The following is a 19,796-nucleotide window of genomic DNA, read 5'->3' as shown; positions in this document are numbered from 1 at the left end:
GTCTAGTGGGAACTAGTGGATTTAATGAATATCCCTCTCCCACTTGTCTCACCCTAGTTCTCAGTTGGCTTTAGCGTCTACGAGTCTAGCATTTACAGCAAGTTGTGCACTAACGAAAAGCGTTATTCAGTATCTGGTTTCTTCAGCTACAAGAGTCATGATGTTTCCGAGCTTTTTTTTTTGGGCATCACATTTTTGTTTCTCCAGTCCTGGTATTTACTCAAATTGGCAGTAGCGTTAGTACAAGATTAATATCATAAAGCATATTTGCCATTGCTATTTATTCGGCATGATAGCTTTCACGAGTCATTTTCAGCAATAACAGGAATTTGTCAAATACAAATAACCCCGCAAAAAAAAAAGAAAAAGAAAAAAAAAAAGTTGAAAGGGATCAAATTGTCCAACCAATATTGTCCAACGCCTCTAATTCTGAAGTCTAAATCACTAATCATTCTGCCCAGGTAAAGCTGGCTTTGAATAGCAACACTTTGGGGTTTTTTGGCTAGACCCCAGGCATTGTTCACAGAATCCGCAAGTACGGAAAAATGTAAATCTAACTTTAAAACTAGGTCTCACGACACTATTTACACCTTTAAAAATTATTTTGTTACAGTGTTTTTAGTTTTTAGTTTTCCGTTTTCAGTAATAAGCGGTATCCAAACAGACCCTAAGAGTGGCACAGATAGACACAAAGCACTCTCAATAAAAAAGAAAGGTGGTGCAAACAATGGAACCTTAACCTCAATGGCAATTTTATTCTACAATACAAGAATACATGTATACTCTAGCGTAATTCATTGAGATTTTTTTCCTTTGAGAATACAATAAATACAAAAAAACATATGAAAAAGCCTAACCAAGATTAAGCCTCCTAGATAAATGAAAAATAATTTCACGATACAACCCAAATGAAAGAACCGACTATTGTACAACATTTTTATTGTCAAGGCCAGGATGGGGTGACAAGCAGCAATCAATTCTACTTGCGCCCATAACCAGGCGGTGGAGGTTGTGGCCTCTTATTTCCTCTTTTGTCTAATACAGAGTATTGGTTACCTGATTGTTGAGGACGACTGTATCCCCTGGGGTAGCTATGGTTGGCTGTTGGAGCACCATTTAGCCAGTGTTGCTGACTAGAAGCTCCAGGTGGTTGGTAGTTCTGGAAACTATTGTAACCAGCTTGGTAAGGATGAGCACGGACTCCATTTGGAGTTTGTGCCAACGGTATTCCAGCAAACATGGGTACGGCAATCTGGCCACCTCCTGATGGCGGGTAGTATATATTCCTGGAATGCTCTCCACTATTGTGGGTAACTGATCGGTTATTTCTTTCATAATTTTGAGGTTGAGGCCTATTGTTTGGATGGTGGGGTGCTGATGAAACATATGGTGGTTTATACCCATCATCATGGTAACCCTGACCAATGGAATTTGAATATTGAGGGGGGCCTCGAGGATGGTGACCTGGTCTTGGTGGCGGCATTTGATTATTTTGGTAGGAAGGCAACTGCGGTCTATATGGAGGCACGGGGTAAGAGTGTGGTGGGGCATGCATCCGATTGCCATAACCATTTCGATCTACTTTCACTTGTAAGCTATTAACAACCAGTCGATGAGCTGCTTCCCCAAGATGTTGACCAGAAATGGCTCCTGAGGGGGCTTGCCTGAGAAGCAAGTGAAATCCACAATGGTCAAATACACTGATAAAAAGATATTTGCATCTGAAGACACGGAACAAGGAATTTCCAATAGGTTTAAAGGTTATGCATAGGCATTTCAATGAAAATGATTTACAATCAAGGCATACCTTCCATTCTCCCATGGCTTCCTTCCAGAATCTTCATGCCACAAAACAGGTTCAGGTTTTAAATCCCCCAAATTCACAATCTGTAAGACAAGGAACTTCACGTGAGTTGATGCAATACACAGAAAAACCACCATGCTTAAAAAGCCACACCACACCACACTTGGCCATACAAAATACCAGCTTTTATTTAAATTGTTATATTAGAATCTAAAATATCAAAAAGTAGAAATAATAAGAATCAATGAATGAGATACGTGTTGGATGCAATAACTGTTTTAAGGAACATATATATATATATATAAACACGAACTGTAAATATGGTTGATTGAAAACATTATCCTAAGATCATATCTAAACAATACGATCAAGGCTTGAATGGTAGCGAGCACAATAGTAGACTGGATGTTCATACACTGAAAACATTGAGAAACTTGAAGGGTAAGACAACTATAACCAAAACGTTTGAATTTTGCATCCACTTGCTGAATGTCCTTGATCAGTGGTTGAAAGGGCATAGAAACAAAATAATTACCTCAAGCCAACATCACTACCTTCCATTTCACTAGCAATATGTATGGAATAACAAGAATAATGTACAATAAGTTACAACTCTGAGAGAACAATAACATGGTTGTTTATTATTTGAATAACTCCACAATTCATTATTTAGGACTTCATTTTATTCAAATTATTTACTGAAATGGGATTATATACCAGAATTAGATACTCTCCACACCAAAATTAGATACTCCCATACCAAATTCAGGAAAAGAGAAATAAAACACTAAAGGAGCAAAACTTTCACAAGCAACAAGACCTCACTAATAAGTGGTAACTACATACCTTCTTTGGGAATTTAACCCCCACAGGCGGTCGAGTGATATGTTCATGCATATCTGGGAGTCTGTATATAGCACATCTGAAAAAGAGGGAGTGAAGAAGAAATGCGAAATGAGGAGAACAGGTGCTAGATGTATGGTTCATTCAATTGAACAACAGTCTCAAAAACTTACATGACTTGGTTGTCAATAACATCTTCCATTCCTGTGACAGGAGACCTGAAAATAGGTGGTCGAGGTTCTCCGCCACATGGGGATAAATAACCATTCATCCCACCACTGCATTTAGCCCTAAATAAAATCAGAAAATAGTCCAACCATAAACTTAATTTTAAGTGAGCATGGAAAAAATCCACATGACCTACAAGCTAAAGCGAACAGCTGACAAGGCATTTCAAATATTTCAACCATAAATCAAGAAACAAGCAGTGAAACAGCCAAGGACACAAACAGACTTGTGACTAGACTACATAACTCTTATGATGATATAAAATGAAATAAAATCACAATAATCAATTAATGCCAGAACTTTAGTTTAAAATAGTCAGAAAAGGATGCTAACACCACCAAGGTGACAAATTTATCTGTACAAGGTAAACAAAGTCGTATCTTTTTTTTTCGCCCCAAGGCCAAGGGAGCAGGGATTCCTTAACTCGGGAATCATTCACTCTAAATAAATTACCAAAAGTTTACCAAAAAAATAAAAGGAGGAAGAAGACAAGAGGTCAACATGAAAAGCTATAGCAAAAGCTATGCAGGTCATATTATGGCTAAGCAGAGCAAAATCTTGTGTCACTGGTACCTTTACTTTCAGTTAGATGTAAGAACATACTGATTTATAAGATACAGTCCACCTTATTATAATAGCATGGAATATTGCAGAACAAACTCAAGACCAGGCACAGTAAGATTATTCTGTATTCAGTATGAAGTACAAATTTAACCTAGAAACACAAGATTCTATAGAACAGAAGAAAGATGGTCACAATCAGATGCCAAATGTATTTATAAACGATAAACATTTATAAGGCAGAAAATTGGTAATAACTTGTCACAAATCTTGAAGGGAAAAATATGAAACTTAAAAGAACAAGCAAAACAAAGGCCCACCAAAAGCAAACATTAAAAATTGGCATGAAAATAAAAAATAAAAAATATAATAACAATAAATAAATAAAAAAGATGACCTCCAAAAAAGTCATTGCTAGAGAACATCTTAATTATCTTACTAATTCTACATACTTGGGAAACTTGAACCAGAATGGCATCAAAATGTAGTACACAATAAATGACAATAGTATTCATTAAATGTCAGGCATATAATAAGTGTGAATCAAATTTAGCATACTACATGTGCATTAAATGCCAGATTAGAAGAATCCTCACATAGAATGCATTAGTTCATTCATTCCTTGAATCTTGAAAAGGAAAAGAAAAAAAAATAGCAACATTTGAAAACAACTACAAACCTTTTCTCAGGCTCGATTCTCTCCTTGACCTCAACCCGTTCTTTGTCTGTTAACCGTTTACACTTCTCGTCAAGAATACTTATGCATACAGAGAGAGGATGTGACGATTTCACGAAAAGCATGTCAAACATCATGCTGTTTCTCCGTACCTCCTCCTCCTGTAAAAGAAATTGTAGAACTCAATATAAAAAATGTGTTGTATCTAGCAAAGAAATGTAAAAAAGACGAGATAACAAAGACAATCTAGTAAGTGCAGAATATCAAGCTAGTTAATGACAAACAGCATACCGTCAACGTATGTTCAATTTTCTGGACCTCCGCAAGAAGGCGAGCTTCATCAATAAACGGCAATTTTGCGATGCCCTTAAAAAAAGCAAGTAGACGTGTTAAAACATATATATAGTGGTTGCTGCCTATATCATCATGATGTCTAAGATACAGAAATAGAGACCAAAACATAAACCCCACCTGCCAGGCAAATCGTTTGCCGTTCATATCCACTTCAAAATCTGACAAAAAAAACAAAGGTTAAGGGTAAGCAAATTTTACTACATAAATTCAAAGAGAAACAAGTTTCAGGCCTCCATTAGGAAAAAAGCATACCAGCTGGGTAAAAGTCAATAATAGGTGAATTTGGATCAGTCATCAACTTCCTGTAATGCTCAGGAAGTGCATGGGAACTGCAAGTGGATCATTTTTTTTTTTTTTTGATAAATGCAAGCGGATCATAATTAGTTCTTTAGTAGATGGAATATTTTATAAAAAATGAAAATGAGAAGAAATAAATAGTGGACACTAAACCTTGCAGCAGGGAATACTCCCAAAAGCTGATTGAACGGTTTGAAGGGAGTACCAAGCTCAAAGCTTATATTCAGATCACTGAGATCCTTGAGATCAGAAGCAAAGGGTGCATAATGATAAGGATAAAACCTACAATAAATATTCTTCAGTGTCAAAGTAATGATCCAAAAATGGTTTTTTTTTATAGGTAAAGATAAACTTACTAAAAAATAGACTACTTCATGTACAATAGACAGACTAATGATCTGAAGATGTGGACATATATTGAATAGAAATAACAAATTGACCAGAAAAATCATTGACAACAGAAAAGAAGAAAGGGTCCTGCAGCTGTAAAAAGACTTGGGATCTGTTTGGTTGAGAGGAAGGACAATATGAGAAGGGTGGAAAATGGAAGTAAAGAATATTTTCTTGTTTTCCTTCGTACTTGTATGGTAGAGAGGATAGAAAGTTAATATAACTTTTTATAGTTTAGTTGGGAGGATGAAAAAAATAGTTTGTATGAATTTACTTCTTTACCTTATTACAATTACACACTTATTACATAAGAAGTAATCTTTCCCTTATTATGTAACGAAAATTGTAATTAGCTAAGTTAGTTATGATAACACCATATAAAAGTGAACGTATCAACAACAAAGCCTTAGTACCAAAATTTGTGTTGGATTGGTGATGCATGTGCAAGGATGGGGAGTCCATTGATCATTTATTGTTACATTGCGATGCAGCTAGAGAGTTGTGGAATATCGTATTTTCTTTATTTGTGGTTCACTGGGTTATGCCATGCCATGTTGTGGATCTTCTAGCTAGCTGGTCGAATAAATATAAGTCTTTGGTGATTTGGAGTATGATTCCTCATTGTATTATGTGGGGCATTTGGTAGGGGAGGAATGCTCGTACTTTTGAAGGATGTGAGAGATCAAATCATGATATGAAGTTTTTTCTCCAAACTTTGCCAGAGTGAACAAATGCTTCGGGTGTTTTTACTTTTAATTCTTTGAAAGATTTGTTAGAAAGTTGTACTTTCTTTGCTTTATAGTTTTTGCTGTTTTTTTTCCGATTCCTTAGTACACTGCCTGTGTGCTTTGGTTTCCTATATTGTTTTCTTTATTCAATGAAGTAATATTACTTATCAAAAATAAAATAAAATTAGGGGTTGGCTATGGATCCTTGACAGATTAGATTGGATCGGCCACATAAACATATCACGTTTATAATATTATTTTATTTCCTCTAGCCATCTATTTTACATAAAAAATAATGATTTGAATGAGTTGAAATCATTCCTTATAAACACATTAGAGAGGCATGGGACAAAATCGAAAATTTGCCTTCATTTCCTAGGAGGGGAAGTGATGAACCATGGAGGATTAATTTGTTACTATTTCGTAAATTCATCTATTCAAGACTATGTTGGTAAAAAGTGCGACAAGAGCAAAGCTCCAGTACTTTTCGCCTCACGAGGCGCATTCAAAGGAATGCTTTTTATATTTTTCAAAAAAAAAAACTAAACTAGATAGTTGTGTTGCCCATTAATAATTATTTTCAAATTTATGACTTCTTTTTTTAAGAATGTGTGCTTTGTATCTTCTGGTGCTTTTACCAACCCTGATTCAAGACTAATTTTATGGAGCACAAGTGAAATTCAATTGAAATAAAAGAAGTAGTTTTAAAGTAAACAAATTTTTGTTTATTAAGTTATGGCCAATTTTGCATTTAGGGGTGAAATTGAAGTTTCAGTAATCCAGCAAATTAAGGGTATTTTAGTTGTTTACTTGAGTCTGGAATTTTATAGGAGATCCTATATATCTTATCTTTTATTATCTTTGAGTTCAAGTTTTTTTTTTTTTTTAATTACCTTTTTATTTTACCAGTCAAACTAGAAGTCCTAATACTATTAATACAAGAATAAGCCCTTATATATATATATATATATATATTTTTGCCCAACATACTTGAAGGGATGAAGTTTATTAATAAAATATTGAGTGTTTTGAGCATCGACACATGTTGGGCATCGTGTGTTGTTTTCACCCTTTCTCTTATGTCTTTTCTTATTCTCTTCCATGTGGTACTGTTCACAGATGCCATTCAACAACCACTATACACCATATAATTCTCTCTTCTACTCCTTCCTTACAAGCCCAAATAAAAGCCCTTTCATTTGTCTTCCAAAACCTAAAAGCCCACGTACTTTCTTCTATCTCATCAAACCACCTTTTAATTCTTAACACAAACCTATAACCCTTTCTCCAACAATTCCAAACCCAAGATCCAAAAAATCTCCTAACCCTAAACCCAATACATGCAGACCTAGACATGCCCCAATTTGTCCTATGTCAGGAAGCTTTCTCCTCTGTTTTCTCTCAAAATGATAAAAGTTTGTGGGCCCAGAATAAAAAATAATCCCCCAACCCTCTTTATTTCTGCTGAGATTTCTTCCCTACTGAACAGAGGAAAATGGCAATCAGCCCAACATTTTCTCTCGTAAGTTCTCCATCCCCTTTTCTTAACTGAGCAGTTTTCCATCCTCTACCTCAAGATGTGTAAGTCATTTCAAAAATTACACAGACCAACTACCCTTCCTCAAAAAATAGAGGAGCTATGTAAGTTATTGAATAAGTTCCCCCACCCCTTCTTTCTCTTCACCCTTTCCAATCCCAAAACAATACCTCACAAGAAGCAATTTTTTTAATTTTTTTATTTTTGGTTTGGGGAGGAAGGGGAGAGATAAATCAGAAGCTGGGAAGTGCAAGTGATTAACGAAATCACCGAAAATTGATGAATGGGAAACTAACCACTAATTTTAATAATTTAGACTAGCAGGTGCATGCAAGAAATTGGGGAAAGAGGGAGAAATGCAACACAACAAACTTTGGGAAATGCACAATAAGAAAAGATCGAAAAAAAACTAACCAAATACAAAACCTTAAAATTAAGTACATTGCTTTGAAGAACAAGAGAAAAAAAAACTAACCACTGCCAAGAACAAACCCCTTCGTAATAATAGTGCATAACCCAACATAAGCCTTCTGTGTAGCTCAAGACCTACCCAATAGAGAAGCCAATATAAGCCTACAGTTACCTACCAAATACAAGTACCAATATATTTGAACTCATTTTACTTACCACATCTCTTCGTATTGCTTCAAGCTCCTCAGGCGTTCTTGCAGAAAACTTTTCCTCATAATATCTTTCTTTCCACCCCGGTGATCCCAATTTGACCTAATTAAACAACATAATATTGGTAACAACACAAAAAGTAATAGCTAATTAAGCCTTGTATGATGTCCTCATCCTCCACCTTTTCTCATGGGAGAAGGGCCATCTCAGCTAGAGCTTATTGGTAACAAACATTTAAACCTAATCAATATGCAGAGGTAAACTGTCATCAAACCTTGTCTTCTTCTGGATTTTTTGAGTTAAAAGCATCAGACTTCTCACGAAGTATCTCCTTAAGCTTCACTTTTAATTCTTCTTTGTTTTCATTTACCTGGAAACCAAAAACAACAGAGATGATGGCTCAATGAGCATCACTTTAACATCATATAATAACAACAAAGATTACAAATAAACAATGATAGAAAATAGATGCAATCATAACTCCACGCCAGCAAGGCTCATACCCAAGCCCACAGAAAGTCCTAAAGAATGGGTGATGGAGTCAGAATTACATTAAAGAGCCTCGCCTGAAGCAGGAAAACATACATCTATTTCAAGGTCATTTTCAGCTTCAACAATAGCAGCACCAATAGAAGCCCCTGAAGAGTAACGTGCAACTTTATGGGGCCGAGACTGTTTGCTTTTAATTTCAAGCCCTGACATTCCTGATGTAGCTTGTCCAAGTGGGTAATCTTTTCTAACGGACATTGAGCCCTCTGAACGGTGATTAAAGCCACGTTGTTGAAAAGGTGAAGGTGAAGGACCAGAAGCAAGACGGGAACCATGGAACCGAGCAACTGGAACTAGAGACTCAGGTTGAACTTGAGGCTCGGCGTCATCTCTTCTCTTGGCCTGTGCCTTGTCACGCTTTATTCTTTCAGACTGCCGCTGAAAAAGGAATACAGAATAAAAGATTATCATGATTTAAGTTTACAGGAATAGCATATAGCAACAACCAATGACAGCCGCATTACATAATGCTGGATCTGATAATATTCAGACAAACTATAAGCTTAGAAAATCACTACTTTTAACTGCAGGTAGTATGAACAATAATACAAAATCTGAGATACTGATGATCACCTGATGCAGTTATGTGAGACTAATTTTTTTCTACTTCAGAATTTTGTCCATTCAAGATTTATTTTATCCAATTGAAGCAAAGTTGTATGGTTTTAAAGGTCTAGTTACAAGTATTCTAGGGCTACAGTGGATTTAATTTGGGCTATTTATATTACAAGTTATAGTTTCTATCAAAAAGATATTACAAGTTATAGTTGGTTTTGTATTCCAGGCAGGACTGTATTTACTGCAACTCCAACAAATCAAAGGGTATTTTGGTAGTTTAGCTGAGTCCAGAATTTTTCTAAAAGAATCCATGTATCTTATGTTTATTGACATGACAAGTTGGTTTAAATTATTTTATTAGGTTTTAATTTACTACTCAAATTTGGAGTAACATGCTACCGGTACAAGAAAGAGTCCTTGTGCCAAATGTTCTCAAAGAATGGAAGGACTTAAGGAGTTAAATAATAAAATTGAGTATTGGTTGTAAAAGGCATGTGTACCCAAGTTTGATCTTTCTTCTTTCTAACCTCTTTCCTTCTTCACTTTCTCGTGCTATTAACGAGAATACAGCCCCTGAATACTACAAGCTTCTATCTTCTGTCTTTCTTACAAATCAAGTCCTTCCTCTATCAAAACCCTATGACCCAACATGCTTTCTCTACCAAATAACTCATCAAACCATATTTTAATTCCTAAACAAAACTGCAGTCTAGAATTTTCTAGCAACTTGATTGGTATTGAATTACTCTCTCTCTCTCCACTAAAAGATATTTAAATAATTCACTAGTTACAACAATAGGAGGAGGGATTCAAACCTTGGTCCTCCTCATAACAGAGAGCAGGCAACCCCATTGAGCTACAAGACTCTTGGCTCTCCAAACTAAACCTTAATCCCATGGCTTTTAAAAAAAAATAATTTGGATCAATCACATGTATCTTTTCAGCCATTCTATCCTGCCTAAGGTCATACCCTCTTTAGTCTCCATTTATTATATCATTCTTCATTACTTCTACTCATGTTGCTTTAAACCGTCTACCCCTTTTGACTCCCAGTTGACCAGACTCTAAAAGCCTAGAGTCAAGGAGATCTAACTCAACTGCAGCTGACTTCTTGACAGTCAAATATTACTTAAAAGGTTTGAGAATCCATTGACTGCTTAATTCTGGTTCTCTTTATGATTTCCCCCACATATGCACATGAAACTGAAAATAACACCGTAGTACATAACAAAATATTTTAAAAGTGACAGCAAGAAGAGTAAGGGGTGTCTTGAGCAAGCTGCAGATGATAAATGGGACCATCTCTATAATTATTTCAATCCTCGTCAATGACATTATTATTTATTAAGTTGAAGAGAACCATGTCAATCTAAGAACAGAGCAAACCTGATGTAATCGAGCTCTCTTCTGAAATATCTTATCTTCGAAAGATCCAACAGCTTGAATAAAATGTTCCACCCTGCTCAAATTTGGCTGTGAAATAAAACAAGTCAAGAAGATACATAACCCCTAAAGAAGATTAGAAAGTAAAAGCAACTGGGACAACTTCTAGAAGCGACAACACTCCAGAAATTAATAAAAATACCTTGCTTCCATTGGTCAAATACCCGCCCATTGCCCTCAATTCCTTCTTGTATATAGCTAGAAGCAAGTTAATAGCACCCTAGAAAATTAAGAGGGTAGAGGATTTCATTAGGTAAATTGAAGAAAAGTCAAAAAGGAAATTCAAATCAGAGCTAGCTTGCAAGTTGCAAAATTTACATTATCTTCTTGTGATTTGCAATAATGAAAATGACATAATAATGGAAAATACAAATGTCTAAAGAACACCAATTTATATATTTTAATGCGAGATACTAATGAAAATTCCATAATAATAGTTGATTATCGATATGGTATACAAATTTCTCTTGTGAACATCCTTGCCATTGAATATGCTACATCATCATTCAATAATCTCTAGTGATGAAGTTTATGTTTAAAATAACAACAGAATCAATAAAAAATTTCTACATCAAAATTTCTATCTTCCATATTCCTTTTCAAGCCCCAAACCACTCAATTTTAGATTATAAACGAAAATCTTTCATTCTTGCCTTCCTTCATTTGGTGCATATCTACCTTTACTTCAAAAGGTTAAATTATCAAAGCCAAAATGTCATATAACATTTGAATGATTACAAGTCTGATTAGTACTCTATTAATAAACTAAATATACATAGCAAACATTTACTCCCCAAAATTCGTTTGCGTATATGCTATGAAGCACGGGTGTGTTTCGGGACTTGGGTGCGGGTGCGGGTGCGGGTGCGGATGCGGGACTCGGCAATTTTTGAAAAAGTAGGGTGCGGGTGCGGCGGGACTCGGCGATTAAAAAATTATTAAAAATATTTTTATTTATATTTTCTATATATTTTTACTATTAAAATATTCTTAAAAAACACATTAATATACTTGATTCACAAAACAAAGAAAGAATAAGGCAAGAAACGCATCTGAGGTTAGAATTTCGGTCTCTCCGGCGATTTTCAAGGCCTATTTCGGCCGTATCAGTCGCCGGCCGATATGGACCGATACGGCCCGATTCTGGCCGAATCAGCCCGGTTCGGCGCGAATCGAGCCGCATCGGCGCGAATCTGAGAAAAAAAAAAAAAAACGCAGACGCGGCACCGACGCGCGGTCAACCGCGTCGCGCCGCGTCGGACTCGGGTGCGGCACCCTCCCAGCCGCGTCCGTGCATTCTAGCGTATATGTTAGAAACATAGGTGATGATTTTCTTTATTGGTAAGGTACACACCAGATGAGTCTTGAACCTGTGACCTTACCCTCCACCTTGCACTTACAAGGGGAGGAAGTGGCATTTGAGCTAGAGCTCATTGAGTAGATGCTAATAAATTTATAACTAAATGTAATGTACAACTGCTAATGATACAGACCAGAATGATGTCAGTTTCTAATAGTGGGTTTTTTTTATAAGTAACAAGCAATTTTGTATTCGTAGATTATAAACAGCACAGTTAGTTTTGTAATTTGTAAACACATAATGTTTATCATTTTCAAAAAACATTTTAACCACCTAGAGATGACAGACATATTCCTATTAAAGAAAAGCCTGCGCATGTTGTACCAAAAACCTAAATTCAAATCTCAACTAAGTCTAAACTCAAGAAAATTGCACTACCCAAGTAACCAACAGAAATTTACCCACGAACTCCAATATATTCATGTAATCAATAGCATTGACATCAGCATAGGCAATTAAACAATTAACAAATCCCAAAAAAAAAAAAAAAAAATTAGGCCAATTACTTCTTCTCCAAATGCCACCTAAACTATATCCATACATTGCCATCTTCTTTATATTACCAAACATCTACTTTTAAGCTTTCCTTCTTGGAGGAGGGCGTTTAAAACGTGAAAAAATTATGATTATGATACTTTAAAATATTTCTATAACAAAGCAATCGTGTTTCAAAATTAATCTACTCCAAAAGAAATTAATTGTTTAACAAACCTCACGAATCTCCAAAGTGGGCATGTGGGGTAAGAAATCATTGCCAACAAAGAAACACATGAAAATAAAATCATCCACAATGCATTCAAAATCAATCTTGAATGGACAGTTGGGAATTGTCATCTCATGCTCCAAATACTCTCGAAGAGTCCAAATGTGGAGAAACTGCCAGGAAGGTAAAGATAGGGATATATAAATAAGAAGAACCAAAAAAGATACGATATTTGCTACACAAAATCGTCTTTGCCACCAAGGAATTCCAAAGAATGAAATCCAACCTGGAATGGTTTTTTGGCCACAACAGCACTGTCACCTTTCTCATCAAACTCTCCAGCCTTTCTTTTTGCCTTCCCTTCACAATCTGATGCAAAATGACCCATCTGACCACATAGGAAGCATTTGTCTTGTTGCCCGGGAGTAAATACAACCTGAAATGGAAAACGGACCATTTAGAAGGAGCACCAACTTTTGCTAAACATGTTGATAAGACCACATTATATCACAAGTATTGCAAACATTAATACATATAATACCCATTCATACTAATGAATAAGCATTTGCAAAAGAATACAAACAAGTAAAGAGAAGAATAGAGCGCTTCCAGGAAAAATAAGATTCCACCGATCTCTCTTTTCTTCAATAAGATAATTTACACATTCTAACTAAAATAAATGTTGCAAGTAAATTGTGTAATACCAACCTCTCGAAGGATTGAAAAATGAATTTCATGGGTAGCCAAAGCCAACATAATCAAATCTGCATCCTGTCATGTGGCATCAAATAATAGAGCAGCCAATGTTAGTCTAAAACAGCTGAGGCACAGGTGTATCAATCAAATGCCAAAAATTTTAGAAAGAGCCAATTTCTCTACTATAGGTGCACAAGGAAGAAGTATACCAAACCATACAGGCAATGACGTGTATTTGGGTCATAACCAGGAAGGTTTCTTTGAAGACGAATATATGACATAATCTTGTGTTCTCCTTCACCAGGAACATTGGCATCAGAGATGAGGACCTTGCCACACACAAAAAGGTACAGTTAGCACACTCCTTGATCATTGTAGCACATACACACGAGCACCACATTCTAACCACAAAGTAAGCAAATTAGAAGGTGATAACGGAGATTGGCAAGGAAAATACCTTAACATTTTCCCAACCAGGGTCATTGTTCAACCTGAGATGAACATAGTACTGTAGTGCAATCGATAGAACAGCCATAAATTCAGTTCCAGGTGTAATAACATTAGAATCACAAATTTGTGACTCCTGTTTAGGAGGAAGCTTTCTGCCCTCTTTCTCAAACTCTTCCCTTAGCCGTGCTTCTTCAGCTGCCTACAGAAGAACAGCATCAATATGAATAGTTCGAAAACTTTTGTTTTCTTTTTTGAGCTTTTTCCTCTTCTTAATAAAGAGTTTCCACCTGCCCGGGGAGAAATCATAAAGAACTTATACATAGAATGAAGGAAAAGGAATATCTTGGGATAAAAATAAATTAATAAATAAGGTTTGAACTTCTAGGATCAAAAATCCTAGGCGATGATTGACATGGATTCTCCATTGATCAAAAGAGTAAGTGACAAGTTTTAAGTCCAGCCCATGAGGAAATTAGTTCAGAGGATTTGGTTTTTTTATTTGAGTTTTCACGGTGTGGAAAAAAGTTTTTCTTGTCAAAGATGTGTTGTTATGTTCCTCATCCACCAAGAAAAATATTCCTTGTCCACCCAAAATAGGTATTAAATCACTACATGTAGGCAGCACTGTAAAGGGTTTTGGTGGTGTAGCTTTAGTGTGTATGAGAGAGTTAAAAGACAGTTTTTCTAGTGTGTTAGTGTGAGAACACTCGTGGATGCATTGGGAATTAGGGTTAGTTTAGATTGTGAGGTTTATGAGAGTTCGCCAATGTGGTTGCAATTCTTATCATTGATATTTTTTTAATAAGTGTTCCCACGGATGTAAGCATAAAGTTTACCTAACCATTAAGGTGCAGCCTAGGATGTGTTGTAGACCCAAACATCTTGGGTTCAATCCCCACTAGGAGTTCCCTTGGATTACCTGCTACATGGTTCTGACGAGTAGGTCATGTATCCATGGTTTACTCCCTAAAGGTGGGGCCTTGGTAAGGTTCCACATCATAAAAAAAATAATAATAATAAAATAAAATAAAAGAGATGTAAGCATAGAGTTTGCCATACCACGTTAAATTTTGTGTCTTGTGTTATTGGGCTTTTTTTTGTTTTGCATGTTTTTCACAATAAATTGGTATCAAAACTTCTGCTATCACAACAAACTAGCATCAAATCCCATCATCAATTTGGTATGAAGGTAATGATTGTTGCAGGCACAAATTGGTTTGAGCTAAATGTGCATGCAAGTTTTCATTGGATTATGGCCTTGTTAAAATTTTGAATGCCATTCTAATTAATACTAGCACATGCATTCTTTGAAGAGCTGTTGACTATTCTCAATGCCTAAATCAATAATCCGTCTATAAGTAGTTTCCATGCTAAAGGACATGTTACAAACAAAAAAAAATTAAATGAGAAAAATATTTATGATATCAGCTATTAAGTGAGATTTCAAAATGCCAAAAGGAAACAAATGGATTTGCTTTCTATTGAAAATTTTAGAAGTAATATATATTCTCTTTCAAAAGTACTTCTAGTGAATAAATTCAATTTGTATAATAAGGAAGAGCCAAATGACTAATACTTATAAAAAAATAAAAAATAAAAAAGAGCCAAATGACTTATTTAGACAAACAGTATACTTAAGAAGCCCTTCACATCTTATCAAAAAAAAAAAAAAAAAAAAAAAGCCCTTCACATGCACACACATTGAGGACAAACCTAGCACACACAAAAGCACATACCGCATCTGCTGCATCTTTAGCTGCTCTAAAACGCCTAGACCGTTGTTGATTCATTTTAGCCCTTGGGGCAACACCATCTACCAATCATTTCCAGATAATTAGTATTAAACACAGCACATACAATATTTCATAGGCTTATGTGGTAACAATGAATAAACTTGGCCTACTACTCACCAATAGCCATGTATAGCAGCTTTCGAGGCCGCACCATCCCAAAAAGCCTATCAATGTAGTCAAACATACACTGAAATACCTCATCAAAAGTTGTTGGAGAAGGCTGCATAAATAAAATAACATGGTAAACAAATAATTATTAAAAATTAATTAGAAAGAACATGAGGATATGGAGTCTGACAACACAATCTCCAAAGTACACAGCATATCAGAGCATTAAGCCCTTAAGCCCTCAAAATTTAGCATTTATTGAATCAATATAGCATTAAGCTTGTTTGATAACAATCAAACTCTCAAAAGAGTAATTCATATATCTTTCCCATGGTGATAATATAACCTGATTAGAGGACATCTCTAGCATGGAAAGACTTAGGTTTTGTCAAAATGTCTTTACATGGATCCATCACTTCATACCATGTAATGCAAACACATTGAACTTGCCTTATATTACTCAATTAACAAAAAAATCTAATATTTCTGCTGGACTGCCCCAAGAGCAAGCCAAAAAAAGATCTTTCAAAACAGCATCAGGAATGCATCAAACCACTGAACAAGTATCTAGTCAACACATTAAGCCAAGGCAACTAATAAAAAGAGGACATCATCAGGGAATATTTGCCATAAACATGCAACCAACTATGTTTAGACTTAGTGCCAAGATCCACGTAGCTCAAACTGTTTTCTAGTCTCCTTTATGAATAGAAACAAGGTCCGAATCCCCCTCCCCCACTTGTTGTAACAGTTGAATTATCATATGTGTGTGTGCGTGTGTGTTTTTACTCAGAAAAAACTAAACATTCTTAAAAGACAAAAAAATACCCGTTTGTTACACTTAATTGTAGTTAGGGTAGTAAACAAACCAGGTCGAGTATTAGAAATTCAAGATTATTCTTTTAATTTTATTTCAAAAATAATCCAAGCTTGTGCTCATTACCAAACTAGGTTATATGTTTAAGCTAGGTTCATTTTCTAGTCAAACAAGCTCGAGTTTGTTTACGAGTTACTTGATTAACTTATTCTTTTCCATAGCAAACACTATGACTAAAATTATTTGCCCCTTCACAAATATATGCTAATAATTTAATAACTAAATTATTGTTGAAATTATATAATTTGAGTTAATTGATCGAATTATTTTTATTAATGAACTTATAAATGTTAGATTCACCAAATTTTTTTTTTTTTTTTAATATAGGAAACAAAATATACTAACCTTTGTATTGTTAAAAAAATTATATATAACACTACTACAAAATGGACTGTTTATATTATCAATAAATTACAAATAATAATTTGACATCCTATGAACTTATTTACATACTTATGCAATCCATTCTCAAGTCTATATAAGAATATTTTAAACATTTATACGATTAAAAATATAATACTATATATACTTTAATCGAGCCTCATACTCTCGAGCGCATTATTATATTTGGGACTAGCTTGTTTAAAAATTCAAGCCTTAGGCATGAGCTTGACTTGTTAGCTAAATAAATGAAAGCTTTCCGAAACGAGCCCAAACTGTTTCGATTTAATTACAGCCTAATTGTAGTTAATAAATAATCACTACAACAATTTCAAATACCAATCCATGATTGATAAACTCTAAGAATAACTGGAGCTCAAATGCAATGCAATTCGAAAACACTGAGCTCGAGGCTATACGTGTTAACAGATTCCATTAACCAATATGCACAAATGTTAACAGCACCTAAAGCTCATACAAAACCCTAATTACATTGCAGAGCACCAAAGATTCAGAGCAAGATAATGGAAATTTATGCATTGAAATCGTACCCTATCTTCGGGGTGGAAACAAGGGTGAATGATCCCGTTCATGTCGAGATAGAGATTGTCGAATTCCAGTTCGTTAGGGTTTGGCTTGCTGGTATCGACCGGAATTTTGATGCCATCGATTTCAACAGGTTCTTCTTCGACCACATCCTTCACCACCAACGGATACTTCTCCGCTAACCATCTATAGAAAGCTGGAACTCCCATTGCAAATCACTCGGAGCTCGCAGCCCCAGAAAAACAAAAAATCTCCCGCCGCCCAAACAGAGTGGGCGAGAAAGAGCGAGAAAGTGAGAGAAAATCGTAACCCTAAAACACGAGGGTTCCAAAAAAATACTCAAAAGAGAGAGAATATGTGAAAGAAGAAACCGCGATAGGAGTGTGGGACTTGTATAAACAAATTCTGTTTCGTTAGGGCACGAAACTAGTCGATGGGACAATGATGCCCTTTTCTAGATGGATTAGTAGCATATGAAAAGGCAGAGAATTTGGGAGAAATATAGGGGTGTTTGTGTCTTTTGGTAGAGCTAGTATGGTAGGTCGGTTTGATTTGATTAACTTTATGAAAATAAATAAATAAATATCTGAAGCTATAATATTAATATATAAGGGATAATGTATCAAAAAAAAAAAAAAAATATATATATATAAGGGATAATATTGATATTTTCAGTTATGTATTGTGGGGGTAGCGGTGAGGTGTGCAAGAGAAGCTGTGACGGTATCTCGTTATAGAGTATAGACCAATCCCTCACATTGTTTTAAGTCTTTACCTCACAGTCATAGATGTCCTTTCAAAATTGGTTGTAACCTTAAATTACAATTTTATTTAATACCTTTTAATTAGAGATAAATTTTTGACAAATCCACCATTGGATTACATTTTCTTCTTATATCTTCCATGTTTGTAAAAATTTCTAAAAAATTAAAGATTAATAATTATGTCATCAAAAAATTGTTTAAATTATAAGTTTTTATAGTTTAAAATTATGCATAAAATATAAGCTTGTAGATTATATAGTAAATAATATCCAATTGTTACAAAAATTGACATGTGTATTAAGAATGTAAAGGACATTCAATTTAACAGTTAGATTTTAAAAATATGTAATAATGTTTATTTTATTGAATAAAGTTGTATCCTTAGGCTACAACTAATTTTGTAGATAAACTTTTTCCTTGTCCGAGAGTTAAACAAAATTTAACTTTCAATCTTAATTATTAAATAATAATGAAAAAAAAAATATTTGAAGAAGTAAAAAGTTGAAAAGTTAAAAAATAAAAAATTGTAAGAGAAACGAGAGTAATTGCATCAAGTGCAATACCTTAAGTCTCAATCCAATTTTATGTATCTAAAAAACTGATTATGGTTTTAGATTGGACAAGCTCAAACTCTTGTTCTAATAACCCCTTCTTTAAAATTTGTGTGAGCAATGTTATCATATATCGTGTATAATATATTAAAGTCAAAGTTCAATCATAATTAAATTTCAAATTTAAATTGTCTAATAAAATATTAGATTTTAACTATATTGTAATTTTGTGTAGGTATTATTCTTTTTTATTTCTTTTTTTTAGAATACTAAGTATTTTAAAACACACACGCAAGGGGAGAGGGGAGAATGTTTTAAAGAAACTAACAGTGATGTATATCTAAAAGGGTCTTAACTCTTAGATACACAGCATATGCTTTAAAACTCTATAATTCACACTCATTTTCCAATGTGGGATTAACCCATTGTTTTTTCTTTTGAAAATACTAAGTATTTTAAGACACACACACACAAGGGGAGAGGGGAGAAGGTTTTAAAGAAACTAACAGTGATGTATATCCAAGTGTAGGTATTATTCTAATTACACTATAATTTGATACCAAGTATCTTTAAACTTTGAATGCACTATAATTTCATGCTAGTTATCCTTCTAATTATACTAATTTTGTATCAATTATATTTATTTGCAAAATCAGGCATCTAAATTTGTAAAATATAAAAGACTAAAATACTAATCTTGTATCAATTATCTGCAAAATCAAGCATCTAAATTTATAAAATATAAAAGACTAAAATCCATAAGATAACCTTAAAATTTGGGGTCATTTAGATTTTGTCCCTTGACGTTTCAAAATTTTGATTCACTCCTCTAATGTTAGGATGTCGTTTTGATTTATGGTCCCTCTATTAATGTCAATACTAATGGGTTCAAGCAGTGCGAGGTATGGAGAATGCTACAGTGTGTGGAGGAGGAGAGAGAGGTAGAATCTCCCTCAGGAACTCATCTTTGGTGGTGTG

The 19,796-nt window shown here is 34.7% G+C and overlaps 1 protein-coding gene across 2 annotated transcripts; it reads right to left on the bottom strand.

Moving 5' to 3' along the window:
• Positions 1–715: 715 nt before the first annotated feature.
• Positions 716–17,928, bottom strand: LOC115974474 (5'-3' exoribonuclease 3). Of its 2 annotated transcripts, none has more exons than XM_031094857.1 (23): positions 17,509–17,928; positions 15,709–15,811; positions 15,535–15,611; positions 13,806–13,997; positions 13,558–13,677; positions 13,361–13,423; positions 12,939–13,088; positions 12,661–12,825; positions 10,732–10,809; positions 10,533–10,619; positions 8,625–8,966; positions 8,314–8,409; positions 8,046–8,141; positions 7,894–7,964; positions 4,917–5,045; positions 4,719–4,795; positions 4,584–4,624; positions 4,404–4,478; positions 4,116–4,273; positions 2,821–2,937; positions 2,651–2,726; positions 1,808–1,887; positions 716–1,664 (listed from the first exon to the last, which is right to left on the bottom strand). In XM_031094857.1, exons 1-23 carry the CDS (start codon positions 17,710–17,712, stop codon positions 980–982), a joined length of 3,282 nt encoding a protein of 1,093 aa, XP_030950717.1. In that variant the 5' UTR covers positions 17,713–17,928; the 3' UTR covers positions 716–979. The 2 variants fall into 2 exon arrangements, with proteins under 2 accessions (XP_030950717.1, XP_030950718.1); XM_031094858.1 differs by having other exon boundaries at positions 2,821–2,925.
• Positions 17,929–19,796: the final 1,868 nt, after the last annotated feature.

This window comes from Quercus lobata, chromosome 2 (assembly GCF_001633185.2).
Source record: "Quercus lobata isolate SW786 chromosome 2, ValleyOak3.0 Primary Assembly, whole genome shotgun sequence".
In the NCBI taxonomy this organism is placed as follows: domain Eukaryota; kingdom Viridiplantae; phylum Streptophyta; class Magnoliopsida; order Fagales; family Fagaceae; genus Quercus; species Quercus lobata.
Note: the sequence above shows the minus strand (reverse complement) of the source record. Positions and strands in the feature narration are given on the sequence as shown.

What these genes read in the sequence shown, in the direction of transcription:
- LOC115974474 (XM_031094857.1), bottom strand. Translation starts at nt 17,712, where the DNA reads ATGGGAGTTCCAGCTTTCTATAGATGGTTAGCGGAGAAGTATCCGTTG. An exon ending in AGAGAGCTCGATTACATCAG is followed by an intron (nt 8,967 to 10,532) that starts GTTTGCTCTGTT and finishes TTCCTTTTTCAG; the next exon opens with CGGCAGTCTGAAAGAATAAA. An exon ending in GTTATTGACAACCAAGTCAT is followed by an intron (nt 2,727 to 2,820) that starts GTAAGTTTTTGA and finishes CCTCTTTTTCAG; the next exon opens with ATGTGCTATATACAGACTCC.